The sequence below is a fragment of the Dermacentor silvarum genome, chromosome 1 (assembly GCF_013339745.2).
Source record: "Dermacentor silvarum isolate Dsil-2018 chromosome 1, BIME_Dsil_1.4, whole genome shotgun sequence".
In the NCBI taxonomy this organism is placed as follows: domain Eukaryota; kingdom Metazoa; phylum Arthropoda; class Arachnida; order Ixodida; family Ixodidae; genus Dermacentor; species Dermacentor silvarum.
Genome location: NC_051154.1, coordinates 72,009,103 through 72,024,767, shown reverse-complemented (window position 1 = coordinate 72,024,767; position 15,665 = coordinate 72,009,103). Strand labels below are relative to the sequence as shown.

Below are 15,665 nucleotides of genomic sequence, written 5' to 3'. Positions count from 1 at the left end.
CAAACTGCTCTACCTGATGATACACTTGATGGTGTCTTAGCGCACTTCGCGTTATTGGCCGACATCATCGAGAAACTCGAGTGTGGTCAGGCACAACTTCGATTCGGAATGCGGGGATCACTTTGGGCATTCAGGAAAGGCTCGCCACCATCCCTAATGGACCTGTTGCTGATAGAGTTCGAAAGTTCAATCTGTCTCGGGCAAAAAATCCCCTTTTCTCGGTACTGACGTAACTGTCAAAATGTCTGACTGGCAACCATGCCGCAATTTCAGATGGCATTGGATCATCCACCGTTGTAAAGTGCAACTATGTGACGCTAGTTTCGGTGGATGTTTAGCGTTTGTTAAGGCGAAAGCCTTAGGTGCCAATGTTGGCGGTGCCCTTGGCGAAACTGCGCCGTTACGAAAAATGGCCGATGCCGCAAAGAGTAAAAAATGGTCGTAGTTTCACCCGAAAGGCGAAGCATCAATTGCGATAGCAAATTAGTAGAGAGCTATAAGGAGTAAGGATAGTAGTTTTATCAGCTGTATAAACTTGGACATGCAGCAGCACCAGCAACACGCAGAACTGTTGTCGACGCCGTCGGCGTTTTGCCCGCGTTCGCACCGAACGCGCTCGGCGTTGGTGACTGTTGCCGGTGCCTCTGGGGGCGGCTCGGGGGTTTTCGACGAGGTCAGAACGGGGCACTCGTCGAGCAGCGTCGGAAGTCTTTACCACCTCCTCGCCTCCCCTCCCTCCCTCCCTCCCGTCACCCCACGGCCTTTCGCGCGACGGAAGAAGTCGCGTTTGCTCTCTCTCTCTTTATATATATGTATATATATATATGTATATATATATATATATATATATATATATATATATATATATGGTTCTTGTAAAGGAGGAAAGAGACGCTTAATTCTGGAGCCCTTCAGGGAGCAAGGCGAAGAACGCGCGTCTGCCCTCCGCCGTGCCTTCGCTCCCCGTGAAAGCGCGTGTCCCTCGCTCCCTTTCACTCGCACATACAGCATACGGCGCGCGGCGACGATTTCATCGCCGTTGACGTCATACGGAACCTCACGGCGACGCCTACGGCATAAATCCGCTTTGGAGTGTCCATATAATTGCCATCGCAATAAAACACGTCTAAAAATGCTCGGATTGACATCACATTTCTCAGGGATGTTCCTGTAAACAAAGTAAATTAGTGGCTTTGAAAAGAAAATTTGGTACATTTCGGTCTGGGCGGGAATCTAACTCGGGCCTCCGCGGTGCGAGCCGAGCACACTTCCCTGAAGTCACGGCTGCTCCACGGTTCTGGCTTACTAAAGGTGGGCGTGGCTGATTGCTCAGGTCACGTGGTCACAGAGACGCGCTCGTGCCACTGTTCGCGCATTCGTCGTCGTCGTCGTCGTCTTTCACAGCTGGCTCCGATGCCGCTCATCATGCTAGTGTTCCCACACTGCCCCAACGCTCGTGCCACTGCTCGCGCGTTCGTTGTAGTCTTCTTCCACAGCTGACAGGCTTTTGCTTTTGCCTTCACGATTTACAAAGTAAAACGTAGTAACTCTTGCTTACTTTTTTTTCCATGCAAAATAATACTCGGTGACAAAAAGCACAATGAGACCCAAAATATTGGGATGCTGCTTGTTTGGGACTGCTTTCACAACTTTTCCCATGGTGTCTAGCCACATTAGATTTCAGATAAATCTCGTAACCTACGCAACCTGCATCATTCTATTTTGTTGAGAAAATAAAATTAATTTCACAAAACGGGGGTTTACTGGGCTCTGTTCATTAGAAAGTCATAGTTTATACATGCCTAAAGAACAGTAATTGGCACCTGTAGATGCTTTAACTCTTTTCATTACTGCTAGAAATATTCTCATTTTCAGTGCTCTTATGTTTTAACACCCTATTTCAAGACATTGTAGTCACCAGGTATGCTGCAGTACATAAATTATAACCTGATCACAATATTGTTTTGAATGGATGTATAGGAGTAATAATTGCTCTGACAATTTTTCAGAATTCTTATGTGAAACTTTTAAGAAGCACCACAAGATCACGAATGAAAGTAATGTAATAATTTGCTATTTTTATACAAGTACGGAGAGTAAAAAAAAAATCTGAAATATGCAAAATATGCATCTGGTTCACAGCTCCCAACTTTTGCAAGTCAGATCATGCAAAAAAATTATGGAGATTCGTTGGCATCAATACTAGCTATAGTGACATGGGAAACCAGTAGCCTTTCAAATGTGAAAATGGGCAAGTTCCTATTGTACAGGGAGCACTTGTTTTTACTCATTGCAGCAGGCATCTGGTTTGTTTTTTTACTGCATTCTTTAGGCTTACCAAGCAATGGTTGTCAGGTCAGGGAGCATGCAAAAGCTTCCTCATATTTGATTATTGCATTCGATCTGCTTTCTGTGCAGGGGGGGGGGCAAAGTGGCCTAGTGCGAGTTCAACTGGTACTGGAGCCTCCACTTGCTTCTATTAGTTCCTGTACAGTGCTGTACAGTACTGTGGAGTGTAGCAAAACATTGTACAGTAATGAATAAGGACATTTGCATAAGCATTGTTAAAAATGTAAGTGATTAGATGGTTAGTCAAGCTTTAGTTGAAGGTCGGTTTGAAATCTACTGAATGCTCTTGTGTGAGCGAGAAACCCACTCGACAGGAACTTTTGTGAGCTTTTCGTGATGCATCCACTCATATTTTGAAAGTTAAATTTTGCACACAGGCTGCTGTATATCTACACTATCTGAAACTGAGCTTCGTACGGTGCCTAAAATTTCGCTGCAATTGAGCTTTAAGCAGTGCTTCTCTTAAACATTCAACAACATGTGTTCATTGTGCCTGCTAAAAGCAATCTTTTCGAGACTTAGTTATCTATATTGGGAAGTCGTATCTTTATTTTTAAAATTGCTACTTTCAGGACTTCTTTATGGACAGTCACGCATGCAATGGGTGTATATGATGGTTACACTCTACCTAGATGCACATGCTAGTTTACTCATGGCACTTAATGCGCACTGTGCACTAAGGAAGTGTAGGCATCAGTTGGGTAATAAGAGAATTTTTCGCTGGCATTTACTATATGATAAAATGTACAATTTCCTCTCTTTTTTTATGCTGGTTTTGTCATACCTCTAAAAAAAAAGCGTCTTTCCTTTAAAGAAATAATACGAGCTCAGCATCGCTCAAAGTGTTGTTAGTTTACATAAATCATGCGCCAGTTACCTACAAGCTAGCGCTTTCAATTTGACTTACACAGTATGAATAATAAAAAGGTCATGCTGGAGATAAAGCCATTAGTAAATCCTGCCATACTGTTGTACTCATTGCTACAGCCTGATTGCTCTGTGTTTTCATAGCCCGACAGGTGACCACTAAAGCAGTGATGCTGTATCCTCAAGATTCTGTGATGCCATCGAATTTAAAATTAAGACTGAACAGCAGCCCAGTGCGCATAACAAAGTAAAAGCTCAAATTTACTCTGCACTTGCAGTGTGGGCCTGAACTACCAAAGTTCATTAGTTTGCCGTTACAATACTTTTCATGTCATAACCGATGCAAGTTGTTAATGTGCTCCTGGTCCAACTGGCCCCAAGTGTGGCAGCGCAATCTCGGAGCTTGAGACTGAGTATCACTCAACTGTGTAAGACCAGTTCATTCTTTCTCTCCTCTGAGTACAGTTTGTAAGCCAACTCATTGTAAGCTGAGCAATAAATTTACCTATCCCGTGGAATTTGCTGGGCGATATGCAACATCCTTTCTGTTTCCTGTCTTCCTAATGCTCCCTTGTAGACTTACTGGTGTATTCCTCTCTCTCTCTCTCTCTCTCTCTCTCATTTTCTTATTCTTCATGATTTCTCAGTCTTTCTTTCCCATGCCCTTCTTATTCCCTTTCTTTCGAGGCAGGCAGGCATTGTGCCCCTTTCCAGAGGCAATTGCGAGCCTGTCTCCGACTCTTTTTTTTTTTTTTTCACTTCATATAATAAATAATGTTCTTTCTGTTCAGGTATCTGCCATACATGTGGTGAAAAGGTGACGGGTGCTGGCCAGGCCTGTCAAGCAATGGGCAACCTCTACCACACTAACTGTTTCATCTGCTGTTCATGTGGTAAGGAAGCTATTTCGCTGAGCATTGTAACCCAGTACTAGAATGTACTGGAATGTGTGGCTTATAATGAGGAACTATCTTTTATTTATTTTTTTCTGCCGTTACTCCAATTGTCTAAGGCACATTCTCTTCTTTCACTTAAAGAAGCCCTCAGGTACCAACTCATTTGCTTAGAAGATTCCACTTAAAGTGTGGAAAGCTGAAACCCCTCACTGCATTATCAAATGCCACATAGCTGGACACAAGAATTAAGAACGGGCACACTGATGTTTAGTTCCTCGGTTTCATCAGTTGTAAATTGTGTCCTTATGTCAAAAATGTATCTTATTCTCATATGATGATATGAGATTCTGCTGCATTTGGGAAACCTTTAGGCTTTGAAGTAGAGATGTATGAAAAATAATATTTCACAAAAATGTGCATACACTCATCTTGAAAACAAGGTACAGATCTTTGAGGTGTATGGATCTCAGTGAAATTTGTGTCATTTATTTTGCTTGGCACTTTGCTGATGTGCACCAAACAGCACAACTGAGCTTTGTCAATACTTCTTTTTGGGCGAGTTGGTACATCTTGAAACTTTGGGTAACAGTGCAAAACAGATGACCACAAGAAGGGAGACACATACACACAAGCACTTGTGTGTACGTGTCTCCCTTCTTGTGGTCATCTGTATTGCGCTGTTACCAAAGTTTCAACTGAGCTTTGTGCACTTTTTCCACATATTAATTTTAGATATTTGTGTGCACACTCCCAGTGTGTACCCTCGAATGGATGGCTTATACTAGCCTCCGTATACTTGCTGTTCATGACATCATTGCAGGAGCAACAGCACGGGTACTGATACCTTGTAAACCTATCATTAGGCAAAGTCAACATGGCTTTTATTGCCATGAACGACTACACTAAACTTATAGTTGAATTGCATTCAGCAACCTAAACATAGAAGCTATTCTGTGGGACTCCCTGTTTAGTTTTAGTTTCAATGTAGTGTTTTTTACTTACTTAAAATTATTTCTATGCTACTATAAAAATTCATCTGTCTCATGCATGACAAAAGGCACATAGAATTTCAAAACGACTTCTCTGATGTGGTCAGAAGTTTATCTTTAAAATTTTGAAACTTGTTAGAATAATTTCGCAGTGTTTGAATTGGAAGCTTAATAATGAAAGACTTGTCAAGTGTCTGTACCAAACATTCTGTAGCTACCAAGCACTGCTTTTTCCTTGTTGAATGCCCCAGGAAATTACTTCAAGTGTAGCATAGAGAATTGAACAGGTTGAACTTAGATGTAAGTTTAGGAAATTAATGTTTCTAACGAGACGATTAAATTTTTATTTGCAGGGCGTGCTCTGAGAGGCAAAGCATTCTATAACGTCCATGGCAAGGTGTACTGTGAAGAGGACTACCTGGTCTGTATGCTTTCTCTATGTCCCTTTGTTATACCCGTGTTACTTGGACAAATTTTGCATAGCCCCAATTTGGAAAAATGTATTGTTGAGCTAGTTGTTCCAGCTTAATCCAGTAGGTGGCCTTTGATTAAGCCAAGTTTCATGAATCCAAAGTTACAACATCTGAGCAGTTTAATCTAAACAGTGTTTTACACACATACAGGTTACAGGCAAAGTGCCTGTTGAAGAAAAAGAAAATGCTTTTTTCTCTTATTTTTCAACAACAAGTTTGTTGGAACTTTGAGCCTCAGGCAAACAAACAAATTTTGGTATCACTCCTCGCACAGCTTGTCAAATTAGTAGCTGTAGTGAACTACAGGATAGGCCTGACTCATGTGCATGTCCTGCCACTTGTGTTTAATGTCAGGAGTGAGGTGCAGTTGGCTATGCTATTTTAATATTACAGCGAGTTTCCTCTTTATGACCACTGCCAAAGGTCTTGGCAAATGTGTTTGAAATTTGGTAGTTTACCCATTCGCACAGCAGAAAGGGTTTCAAAAATGGCATCCTCCAATAGCTAGTTGCCATCATCACGAATGCTTGTCAAATGCTGTTTTGGCTTAGCTGGGAGCAGAACTTGCTTCTTGATGAGAGCAATGAAAGTAATGGCTTTTCAGTACGTGATGCACAATACCTGATTTATCACCCCCCCCCCCCCCTTTTTTTTTAATGCAAAAGATGCCTATGTAATATGCATAGTTCACATACATGTGGAATCTGCAATAACTTTCTGTTTGGCATGCAATGACAGAAAACAGCATTTCCTGTACTTTGCATTTTGCAAGTTCTTGACAGGCATTTTAAGGGTCGATGACTTTGTTGCTTGGTGGCAGTAGATGCACCTTTCTCACATGAATGCATCCACGAACACCTAATGAAGTGAGGCTCTTGCTTTAAACATACGGTGCCAATATATAACTGTACAAGCTCACCTATTGCATTATTAGTGTGCTTGTTCCTGCATGACTGTGAATAAATGACGCTGTGTATATGCGACATTTTGCATACCATAAAATGCATGCAAGAATTTACAAACAGCTGCTGTGTACCTGAGTCTAGCATGCTGGTGTTTTTGCCGCATAGCATAGCACCTGTGGCCATGCACCTTTTAGCGATCTCATCACTAAGCTGAAAATAACTAATGTAAATCAATCTAGTTTTGCATTAGTTGCATTTAATGTACACTTTCATTAAGTTTAATTTCACTTGGGGGTTTGTACGAAAATTTCATAGAGTTTTGGTTTATGTTCTTCTGCTTCTTTTGCAGTACTCCGGCTTTCAGCAAACTGCGGAGAAGTGTGCAGTGTGTGGACACTTGATTATGGAAATGGTAAGGGCACCAGTCAGCGTTTACCAATAGGATTTGCAGCTCTGTCATCTAGGCGTGCTGCAAGTTGCTGTGGATGCACTTGACAGCATAGACAGTCAAGTGCATCCATGCAACTTTGCGCTCTATTGTGCAAAGTTTCATGGGGCCATCAGTTGTGAAGGCCTATTTATATATTTATTTATTAAAATACTTTCCAGGCCCGAAGGCATTACAGAAAGGAGTAGTATACATGAATAACAGGCATGCATGTGCAGTATTAAAGATTTAACACGTGTCTTTGCGGCTGTTTTGAAACTTGCATTGTCCAGAGTAGTGGCGATGGAAGCAGGCAGGCAATTCCAATCCAGACTTGTTCTATGAATAAAGGAATCCTGGCACAACTTTGTTTGACAAGACGATACACCAACTTTAAGTTTGTGATCACAATGGGATGATATGTATGACGGACGTGTTATAAGTTGTTCATTTAGAGTGGGGTTGAAATTATAGATCTTATGAAAAAGACACAATGGTGCACATTTATGATGGGATAAGAGTTCAGGTAGACTAAGGGTAAGTTTCAAAGACGTAACACTGCCTTAACGAGAATAATTAGACAATATAAAATGAGAAGCACGAATACTTTCAATGAGTTGTATTAGACTACTTGGAATCTAAAACAGCACAAAAGACTGAACACCAGTAAAAGAAAGACACAGATACAGTGTTTCTTTTCATTCTTTTGCTTCGTCCTTATTTTACTAGTGTTTCGTCTTTCGTGCTGTTTTAAATTCTAAGTATGTCGTACGAACTCACCCAAGCATCTGCTTTAGCTGTATTGGATTAGCTTGAGAAGGGTCCCAGATTGTAGAAGCATACTCTAGTTTAGAGCAAACAAGTGTTTTGTAGAGAGTTAGTTTAAGTTCACTTGGTACAGTTTTAAAATTACGGCATAGGTACCCTAGTGCACAATCGGCATTGTTAATCTCATCTATCAATGTGTACGTTCCTTGTAAGGTTATTGGCGATATAAAGCCCAAGATACTTGTAGGAGTCAACAGAGTCTAGTCTGGTACCATTGATAAAATAAGGAAGTGCGTTAGTATTGGTGTTTACACTACGAGGTACATGCATAGATTTACATTTGTTAATATTGAGATTCATGAGCCAGTTATTGCACCATGACGAGATTTTGTCAAGGTCACTTTGTAGTTTACGAGACTCATTAGTGCTAGTGATTTTGTGGTAGATTACACAATCTTCTGCAAATAATTTAATAGAAGAAAATTGAACACTGTCTCGTAAGTCGTTAATAAAAATAAAAAAGAGCAGGGTCCCAAGGACAGACCTTTTGGAACCCCAGTTGTTACAAGTGCACAACAGGATGAATTTTCGTGACTACGTACTGTGAACGACCTTGTAGAAAGCTTTTAATCCAAGAAAGAACATTTTGTTCAAGGTGCAATTCATTAAGAGAAAAAGTAAATCGTGAGAAACCGTGTCAAAAGCTTTAGCAAAGTCAAAAAAAAATGCAGTCAGTTTCAAAACCAGAATCATCCTTTGGAAATAAGTCATTAGTAAAATATAGTAGTTGGGTTTTGCAAGAGAACATTTTTCTAAAACCGTGTTGACAGGAGTTTAAGAATGAGTTTCATTCTAAAAAGTTTACAACATGGGAAAAAATTGTGTTCAAAGATCTTACATGGAATGCTAGTAAGAGAGATTGGATGATAGTTTTCGGGGGATTGGGGATTACCTGACTTCTGGATTGGTATCACCTGCCCTAACCTCCAGTAACTGGGCAGGATTGAGCACTGCAAGGACTGACAAAACATCTTGGACAATATTATAGACGAGGACACGCCTGTACACTTTGGAATTTTTTAATTAATCAAATCTGGACTTGGAGAAGAAGGTTTAAGGTTTTGCATTAGTTTGTTAATGCCAGCCCAGTCAATAAATATTTCTATTCTTAGTTTCGATTCTCAGGTTTCAGGCTAACTAGTGCATACCAGACTGCTATATATCCATGGTTGAAAACTTGCAATGCGTTTCATTGATTTCTAAAAATAGATGGTGAATTAAAGTTTTAACTTGAATAAGCATGCATACATTTTTCTTTGTAAAGCCTTCATATAAAAGGATCAGGTTCTTTTTCTTCCAATTTGCTGTTAAAAGCATTAATATTCCATTGTACTTAAAGTGAAATTTTGTTGTAGATTCTACAAGCAATGGGGAAGTCTTACCATCCGGGCTGTTTCCGCTGTTGCATATGCAATGAATGCTTGGATGGTGTTCCGTTCACAATTGACATGGACAACAAGATATACTGTGTCAACGATTACCACAAGTGAGTTTCCTTGTTCTTTTTTTTTTTTTTTGTTTCTTTCTAGTTGCTCTTTCATGACATTTTGTTCTGTCTGTGCCTTTCTAGGAGTGTAGCTGACTGGGCTAGTTGGCGTTGCATCATTTTTGTGTGAAGCACAAACACTTAATGGAGACGCACAAGGATGAGTCTTAGTCCTCGTGTATTCTTGTTTCTGTGTCTCCGTTAAACGTTTGCGCCTTGCACAAAAATGATGCCTTCTAGGGGATTAGACAAGAAGTGAATTTTCGCTGCTGTCACTAAGTATACACTAGATACGGGCAAATATCAAATTTTTCTAATACAAATCGAATGCGAATAGTAAGTGTAGAATATCAAATTGAATATTGAATAGTCAACTGGAGACATGTATACATATTTACAGCACGATTATTGATTTCTACATAATTAGGTTCCATGCTTGCAATGACTAGTAAAAAAATTTTAAAAAGCCTACTATCAGAGACAAAGAACCAGTTTTAAAAAGAAGATTACCAATTGTGATTAAAAACTTTACGAATACTCTTTCAACATGTTTAAAGACTGTTTGCAAATAAACTTTCGAAGAGTGCATGGCTGCTGTATGGAATGGAGCCTTAAAGAAACACTGAATAAATGGTTGCCAGAAAAACATCAGAAGTCGTGGTAAAAGAAAAAGAAAACAAAAAACAAGCTGCTGAAGGACTTGTAAGCAGAAAACACATGTAAAAGGGCCATTTGCAACGAAAACATCTCTGGTCATAGCATAAAAGGTAAATGTGATTAGACTGCCAAAAACACTAAATGGCAGACTACAAGCAAAATTCGCTGGTTATCATGTAGGCTTCCGCCGTGAATCCAAAAACAAAACTTGCATTATACATTTTGTTTTTTCATGCCTTCGAAAACTTTTGCTGCATTTTCACTTCAACTTGCAGTACTAAGCTTAGCTGATGAAAAGCAGTAACCAGACATTAACAGTTGGTTTTTGCCAAATATTTGGTTAGTTTCAAGTATTTGAAAATATCTAATAGTTCCTTTTTGAATAAGAATATGAGTAGTGAGTGGCCAATATTCAATTCGTATTTGAAACTTGAATATTCACCCACCTCTAGTGATCCAAGCAATATTTAGTTGTCTTGTGAAATTGCATTTTATAACACTGTCACTTGCATAAGCAAGTTTTACTGGGCATGCTAGACCATTTTTTCCTGCTCTTCTCTGTGCAGATACTGTAATGCATCTTAAGGTGCTATATCATTTTAGCTGTGATACGTGCTTGAAGTATTTTATTGCATAGCCCGTGGTATACTCATCACAGACATCAGCCATCAGCACACATAAAATAGTAGTGCCTGAGCTGGCATGTGATTTCTGAGAGAAACATTAAGAAATTACAGCTTAGCAGCAACTTCATTTTATAAAAGAAACTACCATATCGACTCAGTGTTAGGGCCGCACCCGTGTAAGAGCCACACCCCCAACTTGGCAGCCCAAAATGTGTAAAAAAATTTCCAACGGAGAAGCAATCGCATTTGTTGCCCCGATCTTGCACGCGCTGCGTACATGCGCTTGCTGCCTCTAGATGGTGAGAGCCGGGGTGTTCTCAAGAATCCGGGGTGTGTACAAGTTGCTGGCTGCACCAGAACCATTTTGACCAAACCGCTCGGTTCCTTGTAAGGGCTGCACCTCATCAAAATTTTGAAAAGAAGAGTGGCTCTTACACGAGTCAATACGGTTTTATCGCTGTAACATCCACATTCAGTGTTATAATACATCATATCGATTTTTATAGGGTCTCGTACAGAATGCTTATAATACAAAATGGTATACGGTGTTTGCAGGTGTGGATAATATGGAGCTTTAGGTTTTTTAATATGGAAGTCTCTTCAAACAGTGTCAAAACTTGTACAAACTTGTGCTTGGGCAGACCATTAACACCGGGAGATAAGAGCATACATATTGGGTTCTTACCTTCGAAAGCAGTATATGTATAGCTGATACACATGCAATTAAAAGCAGACATTGGTACATATCCACAGGGGTGATAAGATTGCAGCATTTCTTTCCTTATAAGCTACGTGACAGTAGGTGATGCATAATAGGCTGCAAAGACAGTCTGAAATATCTAAGCCACTGCAGCAGTATTCAGCAGAGTGTGCTCTGTACTGAAAACTTGCAACTAATCCATATGCAGAGCAGGCTGGGAAGACCCATTGTAGACACTATGCATGAGACTACAATGTGCACCTAGCCAACATCTGATTACTTCAGCTTTTTGTGGCTTGCATGTAGTGCAGCACAAAATTCTGTCGCAATACCAGAGTTCTTGACGTAAGACCAAATCAATGATGTCAACTTCTATTAGAAATTAAATTTTATGTACTAATGCAGTGATTAGTGTACGAAGCTGTGGATGCTGAAAATAAGTGTCTGTATTAGAAATTCTAGCAAATGAACTAAATGCCAATCCAGTGGAACAAGCATTTGTGCATGCCTTTAATTTTCTTGACATGATTTCTCTGTTTGCACTTTTGATGTGGCATAACGTGCTCAAAGGGATAAACAGTAGTCAGAACAAGGGGTGCTTCTGGAGTGAACAAAGGGACTTGTTTTCCAAATCAGGACAAATCCCCTTGTCAAACCTCTGCTCCATAACATTCCTTGTTTGACCATTGTTGATCACTTCAAGCATACATTTTACTGTGAACCTCTGTCTTGTTTGGATAATATTCTTGGAAGAAAAGTTGAGGAACAAGGGTCCTGGAAGAAAGGGCAGAAAGTTTGACCCAAGTCTGTGTACACTGTGCTACCACTTCCTGTAGACCAGGATCCATTACTCTCTTACACCTGTTTAGAGCAAGTGCACTTAACCTCAACCCCAGTCGCTAGCTGGTGGCGAAGCCCGCGCTGGGCTGGGCTGCCAATTTGATGACGGGACAGCTGATGAAAAAACGAATGCTGGGAGCAAGTATGCGATAAAAGCAGGCTGAGTGTTATCGCAGTTGTTCTTTCCTTCTTCCCACCAGTTCCTGCAGTCCTCGGCAAGAGATGACTTCCCCCTAGAACCACTAAAATGTCTAGTCTATATTGGAGTGGGCACATGTACAAGTGCTTAAGTACAATGTGCCAAGTCAGGTGTAAGCAACGTGCTGTTGAGGGAAGACATTACCTGAAGCCATGTAAAAAAAAAAAGCATAGAAATGGTATGTTTGCTTGGTTTTATTAAAAGGGGCACTGAGACACGTTTTGAACACAGTAAGGAAATGTTTCCTGTCTGTAGACGCTGCTGCTGTGAACATTCTAGAATAATTTTATTCCATTGCATGCAGTAGGAGCCTACAGTCTCCTATATTGCTTGTCCTCTCCTGCAGCTTTCTAGGCCACCCACTTTTTTTCCCTCCCTATGTGGTATCAACGATGATGTTACAGCAGGTGCAATAGCCCATGGACACCATCTATTGTCAGATTATTTATGACCAAGAATTAGTTGCTAGGGAAAGCTCATGTACACATGCACACCCTCCCTTCTAGAACCATTAAACCAGTAAGCAGCAGTTGTTACTCTCTCCCATCCTGTGACCACTGCTTCATCACCCTCAGGCACCATTGTGAGACATCACCTTGAAAGGTTACCATTAGCACAATGCATAAAGAAGAAAAAGAAAGAGGAGATAAGCAGCACATTGATGTTGGCACTGCCCCAGCTGAGAGGAATCAATGAGGGGAATGGGGAAAGTAAACATTGCACTTTTCCTTGAAAGGCATTGCATACATATAAGCTCAGGTGTTGAGATAATGTGTTTCTGGGCCCCTTCAAAACAGAAATATAGGTACCAGTTGTTATGAGCATTAGCATTTAGGTGACATGCACATATTCACTTCTACAGGATGTGTTTCTCTAGTTTCGTTGTTGTTGTTCTTGTTCCAGAATGTTTGCGCCTAAGTGTGCAGCTTGTGGAAAGGCAATTACACCTGTGGAGGTAAGCTGTCTATATCTCCCTTTTGTCTTGCAGCACCATTTGTACTCATTACGGTATATTATTCATTTGTACAGGGAACAGATGAAACCGTTCGAGTTGTTTCAATGGACAAGGATTTTCATGTGGACTGCTATGTTTGTGAGGTAATGTGAATTCTTATATGGGCATTTTACTCCAACTTGATTGATGTTCATGCAACATTTAAAAGCTTTCGAGAACATGAAAGAGTTTCTTTTCATGTAGTGCTGAACACTTTTTTATATTCCATGAGGGACAAGTGTACAGAAAGGGACACTGTAACTTTTTTAGAAATGTAGAGCATCGCCCTTTCTTTTTATTCGTTACCTACATTTTGTTCAGGGTCATTACCGTAGGGGGTTACAACAACATTCGGTCTGCACCAAGTGAGAGAATGCACTGCATCGAAGTGGTACAGATCTGAAAACGCATTCTTAATGGAACATAATACACATAGTTTGAATATGATAACTCACTGTGAGACAAATATTATACATAACATACATAGCATAACAGAATACAGATCATTCGTTGAATGTAGTGGTGTAGGATACAGGAAAAGCAGTAAAAATAAAAGGTCATTAAATAATCCGCTATGGCAATAACTACAAATGCCAGTTCAGCGCTTCAAAATTAATGTGAGAATGGCAATCATTGCATGATGGGTCATCGGCCACTTGTTAAAGCACAAATTCTGTCTGTGCTCTTTTAAGAAAAGATCTGGAGGCGCTATCTAGTATTATCATTGTCCTCCCATAGCATTTTAGTGCATACTGAGTTATCAGCTGTTAAAATTGGTGTATTGAGTATTTGTATGTATGACTAAATCTGTTCTAGTTTTAGACAGGCTACTATTTGGTTTAGAGCTAGCTACAAGAAAGAAGTCTCTTCAAGAATGTTCTTGTAAAGGTGTACATTGTTTAAATGGTACAGGTGCTATATAACAGTTGTACAGTTGGTACTTGTACAATAACATTTCTTAAAAGAGCCTTCTTTCTTTGTAACTAGCTTACTCAGTCCCACAGCTAAACCTACTTAATGTCATAGCACTTGGTTATCTTCACTAACTGTGTAGCACTAGACTTTGTATTGTGAATGCTTTAGTTATAATGTACAAGTGCTTGTAGCTGCTCGCGGTGCACTGAAAAACATCAGAGGCTACGTGCTTGGACTTGCGTCATAGTCGGTAACACCAGGTGCACATGTTGTCTGCTTAGGTGATGTTTAGAGGCTGCTTATAAGAAAATTAAACAATTAAGAGCACTGCGTCTTTGCCAACACTCATAACCAATTTAGCCTAAGTGAAACTTCGTTGCAGTTAGCATTTAAGGGAAGGGCCAGTGATAAGCTTCCCACTGTTATAATGTTTGCTGGGGCACTCACCGCCATCTGCAGTTCGCATTTGCTTGATGACAGTGAGAAAATGCGGCCAGAGTCCCCATGGCTCAGTGCAGCAGCTGCAAGGTTTGGTTGCGTCTAGTTGTGTGCAAATGTTCAACAACTTGGAATACAAACTAAATACTTCTGTTTTAAATTGCAGTATTCAATTTTAGAAAAATATTCTAAAGAATCTTTTTAGAATATTCAATTATGGCTGAATGTCTTGGTTACTACAATTATTAAAGCCTGCCTGCTATGCAAATGCTAGCAGTCGCTGAAAAATCCCCACCAGAAACTGTATTTATCTTTCACTTGTTGCGTGCTTACAAGATGCCCAGTTGGACACACTTCCAAATGGCATTGCATGTATGAAAGAAAGTTGATCTTTTTAATGTGAAGCACTCTTTAGGTCATCCCACGCACCTTGCAGTACGCAGGTTCCAGTCTCACATTGTTTCGGGCCTCTTCATTAAAAAGGAATTCAAGTGTCCAATGGTCTTTATCAAATCTTGGCCCTCTAGTGCAGCAGCCCGATTTTTTAACCATTAGGCCACAATCACACACATACTTCTCTTGCACCAACGGAAGCTAGCTCTTTCAAATCTCTTGCGTGTGCAGCACTACGCATAGCATGAGTTACAGCACGTGTGCACTTGCCAGTTTCTATTCAGCCACGAACTCTGGAACGAAATTCACGAGTGATAGTCAGACTTATCACTTTCTTTCGTGTGCCTACGTCACATATCAAGAAGTTCGTTATAAAAGTAAAAGCATGCTAGTTTCTCCTATTGTTTCTTTGTGGCTGCTAGCGCTTTGAGACGTTCTGTTAGATTTTACCGCCTTCAGGATTGGCCCAAGTTGTAGTGAAAGTGGTTGGAGCGTTTCTTCATAGGAGTACAAAAAATAAGTTGTCATGCCATCGCCGTCATACTGTTTTCTTGCTGCTGTCGTGATGCACACACTGGCATCACATACACACAATTGCTTGACATACACGAAAACGTTGGTCTATCTGGTAACGCTTTGTGAACCCCAAACGGTGCTGGAAATCTAACTGCCTGTAAAATGCT

The 15,665-nt window shown here is 40.4% G+C and overlaps 1 protein-coding gene across 1 annotated transcript in view; it reads left to right on the top strand.

Annotated features, from left to right (window-relative positions):
• The window catches only part of LOC119465680 (Wilms tumor protein 1-interacting protein homolog), a 79,321-nt gene that overhangs the window by 50,654 nt on the left and 13,002 nt on the right, over window positions 1-15,665 (top strand). The window contains exons 2-7 of the mRNA XM_037726189.2: window positions 4,008-4,109; window positions 5,455-5,522; window positions 6,829-6,891; window positions 9,090-9,220; window positions 13,146-13,197; window positions 13,272-13,340. Of these exons, the coding sequence (XP_037582117.1) occupies window positions 4,008-4,109; window positions 5,455-5,522; window positions 6,829-6,891; window positions 9,090-9,220; window positions 13,146-13,197; window positions 13,272-13,340 (485 nt within the window). The remainder of the gene's footprint in view (window positions 1-4,007; window positions 4,110-5,454; window positions 5,523-6,828; window positions 6,892-9,089; window positions 9,221-13,145; window positions 13,198-13,271; window positions 13,341-15,665) is intronic.